Source organism: Notolabrus celidotus, chromosome 2 (genome assembly GCF_009762535.1).
Source record: "Notolabrus celidotus isolate fNotCel1 chromosome 2, fNotCel1.pri, whole genome shotgun sequence".
NCBI lineage: Eukaryota > Metazoa > Chordata > Actinopteri > Labriformes > Labridae > Notolabrus > Notolabrus celidotus.
The window spans coordinates 19,921,577-19,940,148 of record NC_048273.1 but is presented as its reverse complement, the minus strand read 5'-3'; the positions used below and the strand labels follow the sequence as shown (position 1 = coordinate 19,940,148).

At 38.3% G+C, this 18,572-nt stretch overlaps 3 protein-coding genes across 6 annotated transcripts in view; 2 read left to right on the top strand and 1 right to left on the bottom strand.

Moving 5' to 3' along the window:
* Positions 1-338: 338 nt before the first annotated feature.
* On the bottom strand, positions 339-3,169 carry mrpl47 (mitochondrial ribosomal protein L47). The gene is made up of 7 exons (XM_034712142.1): positions 3,003-3,169; positions 2,553-2,701; positions 1,936-1,996; positions 1,754-1,850; positions 1,523-1,653; positions 778-873; positions 339-660 (listed from the first exon to the last, which is right to left on the bottom strand). Exons 1-7 carry the CDS (start codon positions 3,167-3,169, stop codon positions 549-551), a joined length of 813 nt encoding a protein of 270 aa, XP_034568033.1. The 3' UTR covers positions 339-548.
* Positions 3,170-3,360: 191 nt separating this feature from the next.
* On the top strand, positions 3,361-7,531 carry ndufb5 (NADH:ubiquinone oxidoreductase subunit B5). The gene is made up of 6 exons (XM_034712154.1): positions 3,361-3,512; positions 4,911-4,993; positions 5,216-5,282; positions 5,418-5,479; positions 5,733-5,839; positions 7,314-7,531. Exons 1-6 carry the CDS (start codon positions 3,395-3,397, stop codon positions 7,432-7,434), a joined length of 558 nt encoding a protein of 185 aa, XP_034568045.1. The 5' UTR covers positions 3,361-3,394; the 3' UTR covers positions 7,435-7,531.
* A 1,941-nt stretch (positions 7,532-9,472) lies between these two features.
* Positions 9,473-18,572, top strand: part of usp13 (ubiquitin specific peptidase 13) — a 36,738-nt gene continuing 27,638 nt past the window's right edge. For 3 of the 4 annotated variants that reach the window (XM_034675837.1, XM_034675819.1, XM_034675844.1), the window contains exons 1-5: positions 9,502-9,883; positions 12,143-12,268; positions 14,811-14,871; positions 17,575-17,696; positions 18,418-18,560. In XM_034675837.1, the coding sequence (XP_034531728.1) occupies positions 9,773-9,883; positions 12,143-12,268; positions 14,811-14,871; positions 17,575-17,696; positions 18,418-18,560 (563 nt within the window). In that variant the 5' untranslated portion in view covers positions 9,502-9,772. Of the gene's footprint in view, positions 9,884-12,142; positions 12,269-14,810; positions 14,872-17,574; positions 17,697-18,417; positions 18,561-18,572 lie in introns of all 4 variants that reach the window. The other variant, XM_034675828.1, reaches the window with a different exon arrangement.

Genomic DNA, 18,572 nt, shown 5'->3' with positions numbered 1-18,572 from the left:
TAGAGATTGCTAATGTAAGGAACCATCAGTATTAGCTGATCTTTCATTTGTTCACATTCACACACCGCTGAACAACAGCAGGAGCAATTTGGGGTTCAGTGTCTTGCTCAATTACATTTCGACATGTGACTGCCAGAGCTGGGATCGAACTGCCAACCTTCTGATTGTAAGAAGACCGACTCTACCCATTGAGCCACAGCTGGAGATGGTCTATAAAGTTAAAGAGAGACACAATTTTTAAAACTCAAATGTTCATTTTGAGGATCAGTAAGAAATAATGAAGAAAACTCAAATCATGAGGTGTGCTTTAATAACTATGAAAACAGTGACCAAAACAATTCATGGTGATTAAGTATAATTTATTTTACAAGACCAAATAACAGTTGCACAAATAAATTCAGAATCTACACAGGACCACAGTTTTTGACCTCCATGGTTATTTTGACATGAGCCATGTCAGACTCTTATCCACATGGTCTGTTGACAAAGTGTCAAAGGCCTTGTGACTTAGTTCTCAAAAAACACCGGTCACAAAGTGTTCCTGAGTTTTACGATGCAGGAACTTTCATAAGGGGGAACGTCTCCTTGAGTTTGGCAAGACTTTGCCTCTTGAAGCTAGCTTTCCTGGCCCTGTCTCGAAGATACCTCTCAATGCGCAGTCTGCAACACAGACGAGTTCAGAAAAATGTAAATCAGAAGGAAAGTCTCCATTACATTTCAAAAAACGTTTTACAGTTTATTTATAGACTGTAATTCTTCGTGTGCGCCATATCTTACCTTATGTGTGGCTCAACAAACTTCGGGGTGTAGAACGCCTTTCGCTTGTACCTTGTGTTCATGTACCAAGGAATGGCATACTCTTTGAATCGATACCTGAGAGGGGAAAAAGAGTTAGTGATGCCGCTGCCTGCATTTCATTTTCCAAATTCTTTCCCTTTTATAAGTTACTAAATGTTACTTTACAAACCACCTGTATTGACATCAGCTTTGCTAACACTGAAGAAAAACAGTCCAAGCTTATGCCAGGTGAGAATAGTAATACATCCAAAAATCGCTAAAAGAGTTATGGTTCATTAAAAAAAACTATCTGAATTGAATGTGAACAGACACGACTCACTCAAAGTGTATGCGGTAAAGTGTTCTTGTATGAAAACAGGAGCTATGTTTATATCCACTGTCACTCTCCAAAACTACGATTTACAATAATACCATGCATGCATTGCTTCATCAGACAAAATTGAGCATCTTAAAACCATTATTTAAATGCATATTTTAGCTAGTTAACCTGTCCTTTCTGGCTCATTGCATTATACTCTTGAGTTATAACCCCTACCTGTAGTTTTATATAATTTACAGGAATGTGTTCAGTGTCATCTGGGGTTTTGTGTTCATGAATGTGGAAGACATAAACAAAACAGGAACCAACTACTTGTGGTCAAATACCCCAAAGGGGTACTTATGTGATTGCTTCATTTCTCCATGTGTCAGTGTAACATGCTGTGTATGAACACTCTGCACCCACCAGTAAGTATATCCAAATAAGTTCCTCCTCCAGGCTCCTGGTCTGCCTTTCTCTTGTCCTGTCTGCAGCAAACGCAGTGCAGTCTCCCTCTCATTCACCACCGTCTCCAGTCTGATCATCGACCGCTCAACCTGGGTGCAGAGAAAACAGCAAGATGTATTAACACTCTTAATATTACCAGGTCAAACGCTCTTATTACTAGTGCTTCTGTTACTTGAGCATCACACCAACCTTCCTCAGTCTTTCAGGACTTGGCATCTGAACTCTCTGCCTTTTTGCTTCCTGCTCCATTGTGAGCAACATGTTCTTTTCTTTCAGCAACACATACCTGAGATAAAATGAGAGTGTCAAACACATCTGATAATAAATGTTTATAGACTATGAACCATGACTGTAATATCGACAGTATGTACCAGAGTGAATGTAGATCTTCATTGCTCTTCGTCCTCAGTTGTTTGGCAGTCCATGGTGCACCTAAAGAAATATGATTAGCCACAAGAGTGTAATATGCTGCTAGCACACCTATTTGCAAATGAAAGGTGTAGCAGCAAAACACACAAAAGGCGTTTTTCGACCGCAGGAACTTTACCCCGGAACTAGGGACTTTACCCCTGAGCTACGTGCGTTTCGACCGGAGGAACCAGGGTCTAAATTTAGTTCAGGGGTAGACAATCTCCCCCCTGAAAAGCCCCTGCTTGGAGGGTAGTACTTTTCAAAGGTCCTGGGACTTTCGGTTAAACGTAATGGTATTTGTTGAGTTTACACAGTTGTTGAAACACAGAGGGAGTTCCTGGGAATGCATACTAGTTTAGTTTTTTATTAAGATTTCAAAATAGTATTTAATATAATTTTTTTATCCATAAGTCACTGGCCTGATTTGCACAATCTACCCGAGAATACAGCCCACAGTTGAAACGCAGACAACAATAGGAGCACAGGAAACTTTTAGTTTAGGGTGAAGTAGTTCTGAGGGCTAAAAGACTCTTGGAACTCTTGGTCGAAATGCACCTAATGTACTTCAGTGTTTTACCTGACTTCACAGCTGATTCTCCCCAGTTCTCAGGAAGGTCAAAGAACTCATCCAGCCCTCTTCTGCTGATGCTGGTGTGCAGAGCTCGACACTGAGACACAGAGCTGATGGGACGGAACCAAGACAGGGCCAAGGGTGCAGACTTCTCCCTAGTAAAGACAAAAAATATTCGCAAAAATAAAGACTCTCTTGAGTTTCTGACAGGTACGTGTTCCACACCATGACGTCTCCCTGCCATCAAACATGGTAATGACGATCTTCCACATTATCTTAACAGTAACACCATAAACACGAAGCTAAGGATGGAAAGAGAAAATAAAAAGTATAAGCTCATCTGTAAGAAAGCCTGAAAGCCTTAAACAGTCAATGAGAGACAGAACAAGTGTTCACTATGATCATGTTGAATTATTCGTTAGTATCTAATATTTGAGCATTGCCACTATGTCTTGCCTTGAAAGATGAGACTGGTATTTGCTGAGAATAGCAGTATATTTCGGAGCATTTACAGCTGGAGATAACCTGCAGATATTTTGAAACTGCTTGCAAAGAGTCAAAACGCGTCCTGCTGATGAGGACGCCGCCATCTTTCCCGAGGTTCTCCCCACATTACCCGGCATGCAATTCTTCTATATAAAAACAAATTAGTAATATTTTCCTTTTTTTATTTCAATGGTTATTGCATAAGTTTTAGCTGTAAATTGTCTACTTAAACAAAAATATCTCCATAGTAGAATGAAAATAATAATAAATGTCCATGCCCTTATCAAACATGGCTGTTTTCGCGTCACTTTGTTAACAACCAATCAGAGAGCGTGTTGTAGATCCGTGTGCCCACAGTAGCGATGGTGGGAATGAGCCTTCTCAGGTCTGCTGCTGCTTTTGCAGCCAGACTGAGCCCCCTGAAATCTGGAAATAATGCGGCGAATTTACTCAGCCGAACAATCACACGAACTGATCAAGGTAAGGGACACCATGGCCGCTGTCAGATTAAAAAGTGTGGCCCTAAGGGTGACCGACTCTTCTGTGACCTTGTGCTGGGCTTGTTAGCTTGTTAGCTAGCTAGCTTGTAACGTACTTCTGTCAACACGAAGTAGTAAAGTAAAGTTTTACAGGTACTCTCCTACTCCTATTCGTAAGTAAATCTGGCATATATTCCATTGTGATTTTTGTCTTAATATAACTATTGAATTGCCTTTTAATATCTTTATAGAACATATAAATGTCCCCAGAAATGAATTAAGGTTTTCAATTTATCTGTTGAAATTAATCATAGACCCCTCTGAGAAAATGTTATCGTAACTCAACGAGAACAATGCTTATCATGATAAATGTCACATTATATTCTATTGTATTCTATTATACTAGACTAGGGTTGCAAAATTCCAGGAATTTTCAAAGTTGGAAACTTTCCATGGGAATAAACCAGGCATTTACTAAATTGAAAGTTGGCTCTTAATAGGGAACTTGAATATAGTTGGGGAAAATATATCTTAGCATAATCCTGACTAAAACAACCAGATGTCTTGCAAGTACAGTAGAATATCTATGCAGAGCCATCCTCAACAAGGCTGGACAGTGACACTGAAGAGGAAGAGTTGGAGTTTGTTAAGGAAGTGGACATGGAGGATGTTGATGAGACCCAGGAAGAGCCCATTGCCTTAGAGGGTTTAACAAAAATGCAGAGGCTAGACTTGAGAAGCTTGAGGGAAGATGCTTTTTATTTGCATGATGCATGGGAATTTGTTGAAGGGAGAGGGACTCTTTTCATTTAACATTATGAATAGGACTTTGTTGAAATTGCATTTTTGATCATTTTTAAATGGGTTGGATCGGGGGGATGAGTAATATTCAACATTCATATTTTGGTCTTCAATGAAAAATTGATTGTTCAATAAAATATTTAACACTTGATAAAGTTCTACTAACAAATAAATCTGTTTTAATTGTATTATTTTGGATGGATGTCTGCTTATAACAAAACAAATATTTATGCTTGTATATGATACCTTTCCATTAAATCAATTCCCAGTTAATTCCCATAATTCCCATGGAAAGTTTCCAATTTGGAATATTTCCAAAATTCTCCAGCTTCCTTAGCTTAAATTTACCGGAAATGTTCCACCCCTTTACAGCCCTATACTAGACTTTATTGTGTTATGATCTGAAGTGAAACTGATTAATTCTTAACTTTGACCCAGCCTTTAAAAATGTCTTTCTTTTCGCTGGTTGTGAATAAATCTGATTTTATTTTCAGAACAAAAATGAAGATTCACAATGAAGGCACCAAAAAAGGAGCCAAAGGGGAGTCAAATAATGTCAGTAGCTATTAACAAATGAACTTCTTGGTTTGTTTTGCAGTGGCTGTTCGCTGGGGTCACGGAAAGAAAATGTTTGTCATCAAACCCTCTGAGTTCTATGACACGAGATTTCTACACTTATTGGTAAGAGCCACACTAAAGTAAACAGAAGTTCTACTAACGATTTCCCCTGTGCCTGTTTCTGTTATATATTACAGATGAATCAAAATACTAAATAAAAATTTCAACTACTTCGGCATTAAAGTAACAATTATTCCTGAAGTCTTTGACATAAATTCTTGTTTGGACCTTCAGTCTTGATCACCACACATGCAGAAAAAACACAGAATTTGTCTTTTCTTCCAGAAATTTTACATCCTGCTGACAGGAATTCCAGTGGCAGTCACCATCACAGCTGTGAATGTCTTCGTAGGTAAGTGAGCTTAAAATATTTTTGTTTTAGTGCTTCATTTGGATCATTAGATTGTTGGTTGTTAATTTAAATATTTGATTTTATGAAAAATTATGAGATACTTTGATTTCAACCTGTGTTGCTTGTGTTGCAAAGGTGAGGCAGAGCTGGTTGAAACTCCAGAGGACTACATACCTGAGCACTGGGAGTACCAGAAGGTATGTTGTTATATACCTCTTTTCCACCAAGTCCGTTTTGTGTCACTGAGCTGCAGATTTGTTCGGGGAAGGAGGAGATCTCAAACATGTATTCACTTTTGTCTTTGACATCACAGTACACGTAGCTTTCATACTTTTTCAACTAATTGGTGACTTAGTTTCACTGAAACATCAGTCATTGTTGATTATTTAGACTACATACATGAACTGTCATTTAAAAAAATATGTCTTGTCTTATTCTCTGTCATCGCAGCATCCCATCACTAGGTGGATTGCACGGACCTTCTATGATTCACCCGTGAAGGACTATGAAAAGATGCTGGCTGCAATCCAAATAGAGAAAGAAAAGGCAGACATGAGGTGAGTGTCAGTACTGGCCCAATAAGGTCTGATGAGTAAAGTCCAGAAAGCAGTTGGGAGCATAGACTGTGTATATTATGGACAGCATCGCTCACCCTTTTCCCATTGTACGGTTTTGAAGCCAAAATATCCCGTTCGAGAACGAAGACGTCTTGTACATTTTCTGCAGCCAGAGTCTGCACAGTAGGGAATTTGTGTGTTTTCACGGTAACAAGCTCTGCCCCACAGCGTACCGTCACAAGGTCCTACAGAGTTTCGCTCTACGGCAGCTGTCAATCAAAGCAAACTCGAAAGTAAAACCCCGTTTTTTAACCTCTAATAACTAACGAAAAATAAACTTTTCAGAAAAAAGAGGCCTTGAACACAAAACAGTCAAATAATAACTACATATCACCACAGCATACGGATGTGAAAAATATTTGTACCACGTGTATTTATTTTTTAAAGTTCGACCGCAGCCCCATTCAAATGAATGGGGGAGACAGAGTTTTTGACCTATACTGCAGCCAGCCACCAGGGGGAGCAGCTCTTTGCAGCAGCCTCACTTCGAGCCGAGCAAGATTACTTCCATTTTTTTTACAGTCTATCGTTGGGAGTAGTCATAAAGGCTTTTAAAAAGTTTTATATTACTACAATGATAGTGTTATGGACAGATACAATATGTTAGCATATATATGAGCAGCTGTGCCATCAGCTGAGGGAGGCTACATAAGTTGGTTGATTTTATAACTCAGTGCAGTGATTCGTCAGTTTCCCAAACCACAACCCGCGTCCTTCAGGTTCTCTTTCAGGGGAAACTTAACAATAGATAACTACAGTCAGTGGGCTGTGGTTCTAAATGCGTAGTGACAAGGGGATCGGTTCTGTGATATTATTTTGTCAGTTGATTAATTTGAAGGTTTGAGTTCTTTGAACACAAATACTCAGTTAGTTCAAGTTTAAGTCTGATTACTGTGATAGTTGTTTTGATTAAATCAAGTTATAACAGTGCTGTGGATCTTTAAAGAAAAATCTTGATGACATGTCGAGTTGCACCAAAGCACCCAGGCAACAGTGTGAAAGTTTGCTGATTTTTGTTTGCAAATGGTCTTTCACAAATCTACTTTGCCTCTAACTGAAGGAGTTGAGGAGAAAAATGTGTTTGTGTTAGATTGGTAGCTGTAAACATTTTTAAATAAATTTACTTGTTTGACTGAATAGAAGGAATGTGTTTAATCTGCTGAATGCAAAGCATGATTTGCACAACAAACAGAGTTGTGCTTTGAGATCTTAGTCAATGAAATTAAGTATACAAGTTAAAGAGAAGGTTTGATTTCTCAATTCAAAGACATTCACTTATTTTATTTCTCCTTGTTTTTTTTTTAAGAAACCAAAGGCTGTTATTTAACAAACTATTTGGGGGTTCACAAACTTCTCTTGTTTTACATTTCTAAAGCAACAATGTATTATTTTCCTGCCTTTTTGTCCCAAACAGACTGGCTCAGCTGGAGGTGCGTAGACAGATGAGGCAGAAGGGAGACGGCCCCTGGTTCCATGTGGACACCCTCGACAAGGAGCTCATCGACCACAGCCCCAAGTCGTCACCTGACCATTAATCTGGAGGTGTCTGCCATCAGTACATCAAGCCGATCAATCTCTCTTTGTACATTTTTTCTCCTTATTGCGTAAATAAAGTATCTATATGTACTGTGATATTTTTGTCTTCCAGTGCTTTTTTTTTAGCTTTATTCTGCAAAAATGTTTGAGTTTAAACTGCTACAGTCATTCAAGTCTTTGTAGTTTATGCAACAGGCTTATTGTGTAGCGCTATTCCTTTTGAAAGTATTATGCAGCTATTACATTCCTGTGATACTCCAGCATCCTCTCAGAGTCCAATGAGGAACAGAATGGATGCATTGGCCAGAGATGCTATCTGTCCAGGTCTGGTGCTGCCCTGTCTCTACCCTGTCTATATTGGATGTGCAGAAGTAGCCTCTACCTGCCCCACTCTAAAGACGATACAAATTTGGTGATTGTGGACATGGTGATTGTTCACCTGCTAATCAATGTAAAGTCTGTATTGTTATTCATAGTTTTGGGCGTGTACTTTATTCATTTACTTTGCCCTGTATTTTATTGAATTGGGGCATTAAGCATCCAGCATTTGGTGTGTTTCTCATTCTGGTGTACCAGTGAAAATGCACACAAACATGAAAGTTTGGCAGGGTGAAGAGTTGAGATGCAGCATTTAATCCATGAGTGTCACATATTTTATTTTATTACAGTGTTCACACCAATTTCCTTTACCCTTTTAGAAGTTGAATTGATCTAACCACTGGACAAATTACATGAAAAATCTAGTCCATTTAGATATTAGTGGTAGGCATATCGATTCTGTGGTATCGATATATCGATTCTCACACACTACTCATTTGAGTATCGGTTCCTCTAATAAAATATTGATACTAATTAATAAATGCGAAATAAAAGTGCATGTGTCACTTCTGATTCTTTTAGGGTAACTTACTCCAAAGTTTTGTACTGAACAGGCTGTTTTAACCCTCCTATTATGTTTGTTTCTCAAAAACAGCAATAATGTTCCTGGGTCAACTTGACCTGAGGCATATTTAATTATCTAAAAGTGTCAGAACCAAAAAAATCCCCCAAAACATTATTTTAATCTCATTGTTAACTACATTACTAACATTTTAAATCAATATTTAGTGCAATGGTGTTTAATTCTCACAGATCATGGTTCAATGAGGATAACTCACTCGTTTTTTATGAAAATTCATGTTAAACCTTTTTTTAATGTACATTGGGAAGACCTAAATATAAATACATGGGTTTACATTACTGAGATTTTTGTTTATCTTATTTTACATTTAGATTTATTTTCATAATTAACAATTTCTTTTGGGATTTTTGAACTTTAAATGGGTCAATTTGACCAACAACATAAAAGGAGGGTTAAGCTTTCCACTCAGAGAACTTAAGTAAAGGATGTTAATTATTTATGTGTTTTTCTAAATTAATTTCATTGTTTAAAAAAAGGCCACCGAAGGATTTGCATGTTAAAGTTGTTAAATGAACAGCATTTGTCATGGGAGTTGTCTTTCAATCGTTGCATTTTATTATGATTAAATTAAGAATAAATTGCCAAAAAAGTATTCGGTATCGTATCGAATCGAAAAAGTGTGGTATCGCCCAGCACTAGCAGACATAATTTTGGCAAGTCATTTTATGGTGCTTGCAATTAGCGTGAGTATCCACTTGGTGGCAGTACTGTGCAGACTAATATTGTTAGACAATACAAAGCGCCTTATTATTGTAGAGATCACATTACTGTTTTAGACAGGGTGCTCCTGCTTTTTCAGTTTTTAAAAATGATGCCTACGTTTTTTAAAGTTAAAACCTTACAGAAAAATGAAATTGAATGTAGAAGCCTTTTCTCTTGACAAAATATTTTTATAGTGATGTGATGTGACAGTGATGAAATCTTTGGATGGGCTTGTAAAGCAGCAACTGTGTGGAAAAAATGATCTCATAATTGTGCTTTTCCTGAATCCTAGTCGATATATTGTAGTAAGTGTGGGTGGCTTTATGAATCACGATCCGAGGTGGGAGGGGCCCTTCTGGTAAATCATCCCTGTGTGTACAGAGTCTCAGCAGCACAGCCAACAGTAACGTTGTAATATCTGCGCAGGTCAAAGCTTTTATGCTGGAAAACAAAAAACAACAGCAGCCTCTATGCATGCACAGCCGTCTGTGTAGCAGCAGCAGCAGCCAGCCAGCCTCCACCCCTCTGTCATTTTATTTTTATGTGTTTTAGCGTCACATCCCCCTGGCTGGAGGAATGTAAAGACGGAGAGCTTTAAAAATAGCATCCTCTCCTCTGACAGGGCTGCTCCGGTGGCTCCGCAGCACTGTGGTGCGAGAAGCAGGAATGCGAAGATGGCTACAGACCTAGGAGAGCTGCTGGTCCCGTACATGCCCACCGTCAGAGTGCCCAGGACAGGAGACAGGGTTTTCAAGAGCGAGTGCACCTTTTCCTTCGACACTCCCGTAAGTGCATGTCTATAGACACTCACACACTCACAATGTTGCGTGGCAGACAGTCTGACAGCGTGATGCGTCTTGACCAAACAACACCCGTGAACCTGCGTGTGAGGAGGAGTGTTATTATTTGTGTCTACATGACCGCCTTTCTCGTGAACTTGAAAATTAAATAATTAAATGTTGTTTACATCTCACGAGGGAGGCATGGAGGGTTTCCCCTTTGTGCATGTGAGGGGTAGACTGTCCAGTTCAGATCAAAATACTCCTGAAACATGTGAACACACCTGCGTTTAGCTCTTTATATGCTTCAAAAGCTGTTCTGTGTTGGTTAATAGTGAGTTTACAGCTACCATATGGCATTTCTGTCATCTAAAATGTGACTCAAATGGTCTTACAATATGTCAGGCGTTCATCATAACTTGAAGTTTGTAACGTAGCTTCCATTTTCGTCCTAACATGCCAATAATAGTTCATGAATATAGCTTATAACTGTGTGTTTTAGCCTTCTATAGCCTGTTACCATCAATGTCTATAGTGATAGAAAGTTAAATTCACTGCTGGTTTATATTTGAGTTCACAATGACAAAGCAAAGATTCAGGGTATTAATGTGGTAGCATTTGTACTGAAAAGTGAGTCTGTAGGGGCCTTTACACTGAGTCTCATGAGTTACTAGAGAGTGTAATCATAAAAACCTCATGACCCATATTTCAAAGCAACTTTCCATTTCATTTTATGGACATTTTGTTTTTCTTTTGTGACAAGGCAATAGTGAAAGCACTGAAACATTGGCTATTTTGATTTGTTTAGTGATAGTATTTTTTAAAAGACATTTGTGTTTGAATTTACTGTTAAACTTCCTGTGTTCTTCTTCTGTACGTATAAAGATAGATTTGCTGTCATGCATAGAAATTCTGATTACTGGGCTCCCTTCACCTTGTTCATACAACCAAAAAAAATCCACTTTCTCTGCTGAAACCGTTTTTAAAGGTGACTCAGCTGTCTGGAGTTCAGCATGTTGGCCCGGGGACTGGTTTATTTTTATCCTTGCTCTGTTGAAGCTCGTATGTCACTCTGGGCCACTTAAAGGTTTATCACAGAGGTTCGTAGGGGCTGTACTGATTGCAGATTTAGGTTCGTTTTTAGGAGTTATACTTAATGTAGTATTTTGTCTTTAACAGTCAACATGTGAAAGTGAAGTAAGTTTTGTCTGTCACAGAAATGGTCCTGCTGGAGTTATCTTTTGCATTTTAATACACATGTGCTTCACATGTGTTATGCAGATCCTTTGAATGTCAATGAAATAAACAAAGCCTAATTTTTACTGATACAGTCCGGAAATTTGAAATGTGGTTTCGGGTGGCTTTAGTCCACAGGCACTCACCAACAATATCTAGAGGTAAAATCTGTTAACAGGTGCACCTGAATATTACTAGAGAAAATAAAAAATGCATGACTTTTGTTAAACGAATGAATTCATATTTAGAAGAATGCAGGAAATCTTGGCTGAAAAGCAACAGCTTCAGAGAGCTGTTTAAATTATTTTATGGCTGCAAATATCAGACATTTATCCCATTTTCAGACATTATTGGCTAAGATAGCATGTAAATGAAACTTGGTTTTCAGTAAAAAAAAAAAACAGTCTTTCAGCAGCAGACATTTTCTCAATAAAACTGTGTTTTTTGTTTCTCTGCAAGAGTGCTGGAGCAGATTTTTGGCTGGTTGTCAAGAAGCAAGAAAGAGACTGTTTGGAAAAGAAAGCCCTCTTGAAAATGTGCTTGCCAAATCGTTGGCAGTCATGTCTTACCATCATATCTACTCAGCATGTTGTGATAGGTCTCAAAAAGCTGTGCTGTCTAGCGGGAATCATAGTGCACAAAACATTTTTCAAGGCAAATGACTCGTCTAAATTTTGAGGATGATGTTTCATCATTTTGTTATTACAGTTATTTGATTTCTGCGAGTGATCATTCTTATCCATTTGCTGTGAAATCTTTTGCATTAATATATTTTAAAATGAATAACACTGAAGTGATGCATTGTCCTGTGTATATCATATAAGACAAGGCATTGTTAGAATAAATTATGTTAGTAATATATCATGCTTCTCAAAAAATAGTCAAGTATACAGCTAAATTATGGTTCAACTGATTTTCTCTGAAATGAAGTACACTTTACAAAATTTACATTGTGTTCAATTTGCTGTTGTGTTGATGGGTTTTGTCTTTGTGCTGCTGTTGATTGATACTGTTTGTTTTGGTTTGCAGGAGTCAGAGGGAGGCCTGTATGTGTGTATGAACACATTCCTGGGCTTTGGACGAGAGCATGTGGAGAGACATTATCGCAAAACAGGACAGAGTGTTTACATGCACCTCAAGCGACATGTCAAAGAGGTAAGTTTACACCTGACCTGTATTTTTTTCACGTTTATTTTTGCTTGCACCCTGGCTTACAGAAGGCTTCTATTAATTGCATTTATCAAGAACTTTTTTTTATTAGTTATAAACAATATGTGTGGTATAATATAACAGAATTACTTGCAAAATTTAGTTTTTTTAAAGATTTTTTCAGCTTCAGATCTCAACTACAAAAAAACATCATCATAAAATGGAAAATTGGTCATTACCTGACATGGTCATACACACAAACATCATCCGCTCTAATGAAATAATGAAATCCCTATGCAAAAGCAACAAAGTGAAACTGTTAAGACTTTTATTCATGATCTCTGTATTAACATTTAATGAACTGTTAATAGCACCCTGTAATTTAAATACAAACAGTGATTTTGACAACAACTATTACTTCTGCTGTGGGCAACCATGAGTGGAAGCTAGCATATAAACAGATAAAACTGAAACTGGCAATTTAGCTAAATATCTCTGCAAACATATTTAGTAAGCCATCATATCAGAAAATACTTAAAGAAGCTGTTTATCAATAAGTCTTTTAAATATCCTTTTAACAGTTTATAACTACGCTATAGTGTAAGTACAGTTTTGTAATTCTGCTGGCAAATGATACGTGAAGGACCTAAAGTGAAGTGCTATTCAATTACACTGCATATATATGTTGAGCTGGGCAGCATGGTCAGTGATGTTTCATTAGAAAAAAAATGGAAACTGTCTTTCAATGGACTCACTGCTCTGACCTTCAGACTGAGGTCTGTCTGAGTGTCTGTGGCTAACACTTGATATGTTTTCAGCTCTGTATCTATCTGTACTCCTTGAATGGCAGCTAACCTTTTACACCCTTCTCTTTGTATCCATATTTATGACCGTTTATGTTCCCTTAACAGCAAGAAATCTCCCTCTGAAGTTTCTAAAAAGGGCTTAGTAATTTGGAGCTGACTGTGTCAAAATGAATACTTGAATTGTATTTAAAAATGACTATCTGGCTTACTTAAAGTGGAAATTGGTGGTGTTGGTTATCAGTGTGGAAGGATTCCATGGCATTCTGTTGACAGCTATAAAAATACTTGTATACTCCATTAATACATCAATTATAATTAATTCCCAGAGAACCCTGGAATGACCTCGTGTCAGTGTACAGTGTGTCATGGGACATCACCTGTCACTTGGATATAAGACAATGCCATATCTCAGAAAACTAAGTTTCCAAATGGGACTGGATACTGGATTCATATAAACTGAAATGAACTGGGTTTAAAATGATTATTATTAAAAAGAAAAAATATTATTTCCAATAACTTATGCTAACTTACATATTATTTTTCAAGAAGCATTTTTGACACTTATTAAGAAAATACTAAAAGTGCCTCTGAAGTTTATAAGTTACTGAAAGTTAACTCCAATTTTGAATTAAAGAAGTAAATAAATCAACAAAAATTCAAGCACCAGAATGTGTTTGTGTTTGTAAATGGTTTGGACAGGAAAATATAACAAAATGAAGCAATCAACAACAAAACTCTGACTGCAAGTGATCATTTCACAGACACGTTGAGTCTGTGCCAGAAGCTGTTGATAACACTGTATTTTTTTTTTAAGCTTGTGGTGACATTGCCTGTAGTTTTATCATATTGCTATACCATCTGTGCTTTTGTCAATCTTTGTATGTGTTGCATCATAATTTACTCTACATAGCACTCTCAAAGAAGCCCACTTTTTTGAAAGTTGATGTAAACAACCAAGAGGGTATCGGCTGCCTTGTTTTCCCTCTGGCTCTAATTGCCCTCAGATAAGCTCTGCTTTGTAAAGAGCTGCTATTTCCATGCCTGGATCTGACCAGAAACAGCTGCTCACATTCTGCAGGCTCCTGTGTCTGCTGTTTTTTTTCCCCATGAGTCCACTCGGTGTGTCAGCATTCTCTGTCTTTCTGTCTGTCTGCCTTCCGCCCGTGTCCTCCTCCCTGCAGAGAGAACAGGAAGCAGTCACCTGAACCCGAGAGGATACAACACCAGGCTAGGGCACTGGGTTGTTTAGATACCAACTAGCAATTTAGCAGATTCACGTTTTGGAGGATCCAAGTGTATTCTATTGAAGGAGTATTTTATTGAAAGAGTATTTTATTGAAAGAGTATTTTATTGAATGAGTAGTTTGCTTCCAGTCTGGAGAGTATAATGTGAAAAAAGAGAAGGATGCAGACAGACTCAACTGGAAAAGACAGGCCCAAGCATGTTGATACTGTAAATGATACCCGACCAAGTCTACGAATCATACATGCAACTAAAGCAGGTTTATGTATCATTCTTTAATTCTGACCCTGCCATGGTAGGGGTTTTCCCCTGGTCCTGTAACGTGACCTGGCAACTGGTTCACCCAGAATCTATTTCTAACAAAATGACCACCATCTGGAGGGCATAAAAGCTTTTTTCAGCATTTTACAAAGAGAATCATCAAAGGTGTTAAGAGCTTTTTTTAATTCGGCGTAGGTTCTTTGATCTGATTTAATTTCCCCTGTCCTGTTTCCTACAGAAAGCCACAGGAGCTGCAGGAGGCGCCATCCCCAGACGAAGGAATGGGAAAGTGTTTCTAGGTAAGGCTTTCCTGTCAGTCAGGAAACAATAAGATTAGGCCATCCCAAAGCATGTTAGGACATGAACAGCAACAAAAGTAGGTCCTGGTTAATGGAAGAAAATCTAGAAAACAAAAATATAAAAAGAATACAAGAAAAAAGATAAAAGAATAGAGGTGTTTAACAAAAGACAGACTCTGGGGCGCTTGTTTGGCTTAGTGTTTAAGTTGCACGCCCCATGTACAGAAGCTATAGTCCTCAAGTGGGAATCCTTTGTTCTATTCCAACCTGTGCTCCTTTTCTGGCATCTCTCTCGTCTGGTTTCCTGTTCTGTCCACTGTCCTTTCCTCTCAGAATAAAGGCGTTAAAACTCCAAATTATAAAATATATATATAGGATTTGCTCCTTAAACTCAAATACAGTTTTATGACATTGTTAGATTTTGAGAACTGATGCATCATTGTGTATGTAACTGGCGACAGCAGGCTTGATCTACCACTCATAGAATAAGGTAGTTAATTTCAGTTATTTTAAGCTCTTTAAGGGGACAATATACTGTATATCTACATGAATAAATACATAATAGAGCTCAAAAGAAAAACGAAGTTCAGCTTTACTAATCCATGCTAAATTAGGGCTTTAGTTTCGTTGTTGCTTAATGGGTGAATATTTTATGGCAGTCATTTTTCAGGTATTGTAATGTTTCTTTGAATCCATCTGAACAGTAAGGAGGGGGAATGGCTTTTTCTCATGACTGAGCTTCCAGATATTTGAAAAATGACATCGGCCCTCTGAGTGCACAGTGTTTGAAAAGGTTGTCAACTTTTGATTTTAATTTCAACAACTCATGTTGACAAGCAACGCGGAAGAAAATGTATTTCCAAGAGTACAGCTCTGGCTGTGATTTTTTTTCCTTTGAGTTGATGCTGTTATTGATCACTGTTATTGTTGGTTACACTACAATGATCCCCCAGCAGCCCCAGCAGCCTGCCTTTACCCAAAGCGTCTTCCCATGACGAGACCCCCCCTCCTCCTCCTGCTCCTCCTGTGCTCCAAATATAGTCCATTTATTTGTATATGTGGTTGGTAACTGCTCTAAATCAAAGCCTTGCCTGCTCCCCTCCTCGGCATGGGGAGGGGTGGGTTTGTCGCCTGCTCCTCAGCTGCCACCACCTGTCATCCTCCCTTTAGGCTGACACACTTCTACTGCAGCTCTGACGCTGCTCAGAGAGGACCAGGTGTCTCTCTCCCTCCTTCCCACCCTCCGTCCCTCGTTCCTGGCCCTGCAGGGGAGGAATTCCTTCCACTCAACCTCCATGTAATAATGTTTCTGTTTCTTATCAGGCAGCGTTTAATATACTTTTTCTTTTTTACGTATTCTCTTTGATCTGACTGCTGCACAGCGGGTCAAACTTATTTATACAGTCTATGGTCAAAACTCAAGCCAACAGCAGCCCCGCCTCTCTCACTCTCTCTAAGAGACATTCTTCTTAAGATGTTCTCCTCCGGGATATCTTGCCCCATCGTCCATTTTAGATGTTTGATGTGGCAGCAGGCATGTGTGTGACCGGCGACCGCCGTCATCTCCATACCAGTCCAGTGATTTAATAAAGCCTCTGTGTGCCAACGTCAGACGTTACCATGAAAGCAGTGGGCACAATAACAATGTCAGGGATAACCTGTGATCCTGTTTCTCATGAGTCATTACACAACTTTAGGCAGGAGTGGAAAATAAACAACTTTATATGGAGAGGGATTTAACACACGAGAATCTTTTGATCTCGCTTCCAGAAATTTTCAGGCTCAACTTTAGTTTGATATAGTTTTTATTAAAGCTCAAATAAAGAATTGATTGATCCACGAGAGGATTAACATGACGCTTTTCAACATCAGCAACATTATAGATTGTTCTGCAGATTATTTCCTGAAGTATTTGAATCATGACTCAGCTAAAAAAAGATGGGGAACAAATTAAGGACAGCCATCAACATTTCCAATAAGCCAAAGAAATGTTTCTTAATGCTTGAAATTATTCATCAAATAGATAATAAATTAAAGATGTAAAATTAAGACAAAAAGATCAGAAAACTAACTTGTAAAAAAACAAGTGTTTGCTTAAAAGTTATTCTAACACATGATTTATCAATAGATTAATAATCCTTTGATTTATAAGCTGGGTAAACAGTGAACACAAAATGTTTGGTTTTGGAGGTTTGGTTGGAATTAATAATAGATATGTTTTAATTTAGATACTTATTGACACTTAAATAGTTTGAAAAAGGAAAAAATTCATTAAGAAGGAAATCATTGCACAGTTTAATTTTCAATAATAGGAGTGTCATAAATGCTGAGATGGAGCTCAGTTCTCCTCAGTACAGTTATAAGTTGCTGGTGATGAGAGTGTGTGATGATGACTGCCTAAATTTAGCTCTGCATGAATTGTTACTGAGCAAGAGTCATCAACTGTGTCATCTGTTGCAAAAAGAGATGCCATTGAAGGTTCACAGGCTAATTAAGTTTGTTTGCACTGCATTCTAAGACTGTTACAGCGTCGACTAAAAGTATGAGGAACATGAAAAAACAGACCTCACACTTCAAAGAAGAAAATAACCTACCCTGGAATAGAAATAACCAAGTACAAAGAGAATCATGACAAGCACATATCATGATGTCAGTCAGTAATGTGGTTAGCAGCTGACTGAATGTTTACTTCCTTCCCTGTAGATTTAGAGCTAAACCGTGATTTTAACGGCGAGGACTATGAATACGAAGACGAGGCCAAGCTCGTCATTTTTCCAGACCACTTTGAGATCCCCTTACCAAATATTGAGGAGTTGCCCGCTCTGGTCAGTGAGTCGGTGCTGCATTAGTTCTGTGTGCTTACCTGCATGTTGGTGGAAGTTGCACTCAGTGGTTCCCCTGTCTGTGAACAGCGTTTCCCTAATGCCTGAATTAACTCATAGCAGATGAGAATTTTAAGAGTGTTTTCCCTTGGCAAGAAAAGATTCTGGGGAACCACTGGTGCTCAAATCACTTTTGTCTCTGTGTGTCTTTGTTTGCACGGAGTCCAGACAGCGTACTGCTTTGTTGTTATGTGTTTGTAAGAGCAGTGTCAGATTTGTAATTAGTAAGTTTTGGTTTTGGCATGTCACAGTGCTTAATGATGTTTATGCATGCTTACGTTTACTGTGAAAAAACACCTGGTGTGGGCCCTTTTTGTTTATGACTGTCATGCATGGTTTTCCTTTGCACTACAATAGTAATACAGTGCTGCTCTGTCCTGTCAATGATAAACAGCTTCACTTTATCTAGAATAAATCTAGCATGTCTGCTGTTGTCTCTTCATGTTGCTGTTATTGACTACTTAAACTTAGGGTACATTTTAATGTATACAGTTAATGTTTTACAGTTATCAAAACAAAAATTGTATATATGACAAATGTGCCTTTAAGAACAGAGATTTTATTTGTCCCTAAATTGATTAGGCTAATCTATTTTCAATGTGACCTCAGTCACACCAAATTTGAGGAGTTAATTCTCTTTCTGCTGTTCCCCTCCGATGTTCAGGTGACCATCGCCTGTGACGCAGTACTCAACGCATCATCAGCCTACAAAAAGCAGGAGCCTGAATCCTGGGAGGAGGAGATCCAGGTATCCAGACATGCCAGGAGTCTCAGGCAGCTGGATAATGGAGTCCGGATCCCACCCAGGTATGACAGATA

Bases quoted from the DNA above. Each gene is read 5' to 3' on its own strand.
- mrpl47 (XM_034712142.1), bottom strand. From the start codon at position 3,169: ATGCCGGGTAATGTGGGGAGAACCTCGGGAAAGATGGCGGCGTCCTCA. The intron at 1,997-2,552 runs GTAAAACACTGA...ATATTTCTTTAG, and splicing joins AGAATCAGCTGTGAAGTCAG to GTGCACCATGGACTGCCAAA. The intron at 1,654-1,753 runs GTTGGTGTGATG...CTCTGCACCCAG, and splicing joins GTCCTGAAAGACTGAGGAAG to GTTGAGCGGTCGATGATCAG.
- ndufb5 (XM_034712154.1), top strand. From the start codon at position 3,395: ATGGTGGGAATGAGCCTTCTCAGGTCTGCTGCTGCTTTTGCAGCCAGA. The intron at 4,994-5,215 runs GTAAGAGCCACA...CTTTTCTTCCAG, and splicing joins CGAGATTTCTACACTTATTG to AAATTTTACATCCTGCTGAC. The intron at 5,840-7,313 runs GTGAGTGTCAGT...TGTCCCAAACAG, and splicing joins AAAGAAAAGGCAGACATGAG to ACTGGCTCAGCTGGAGGTGC.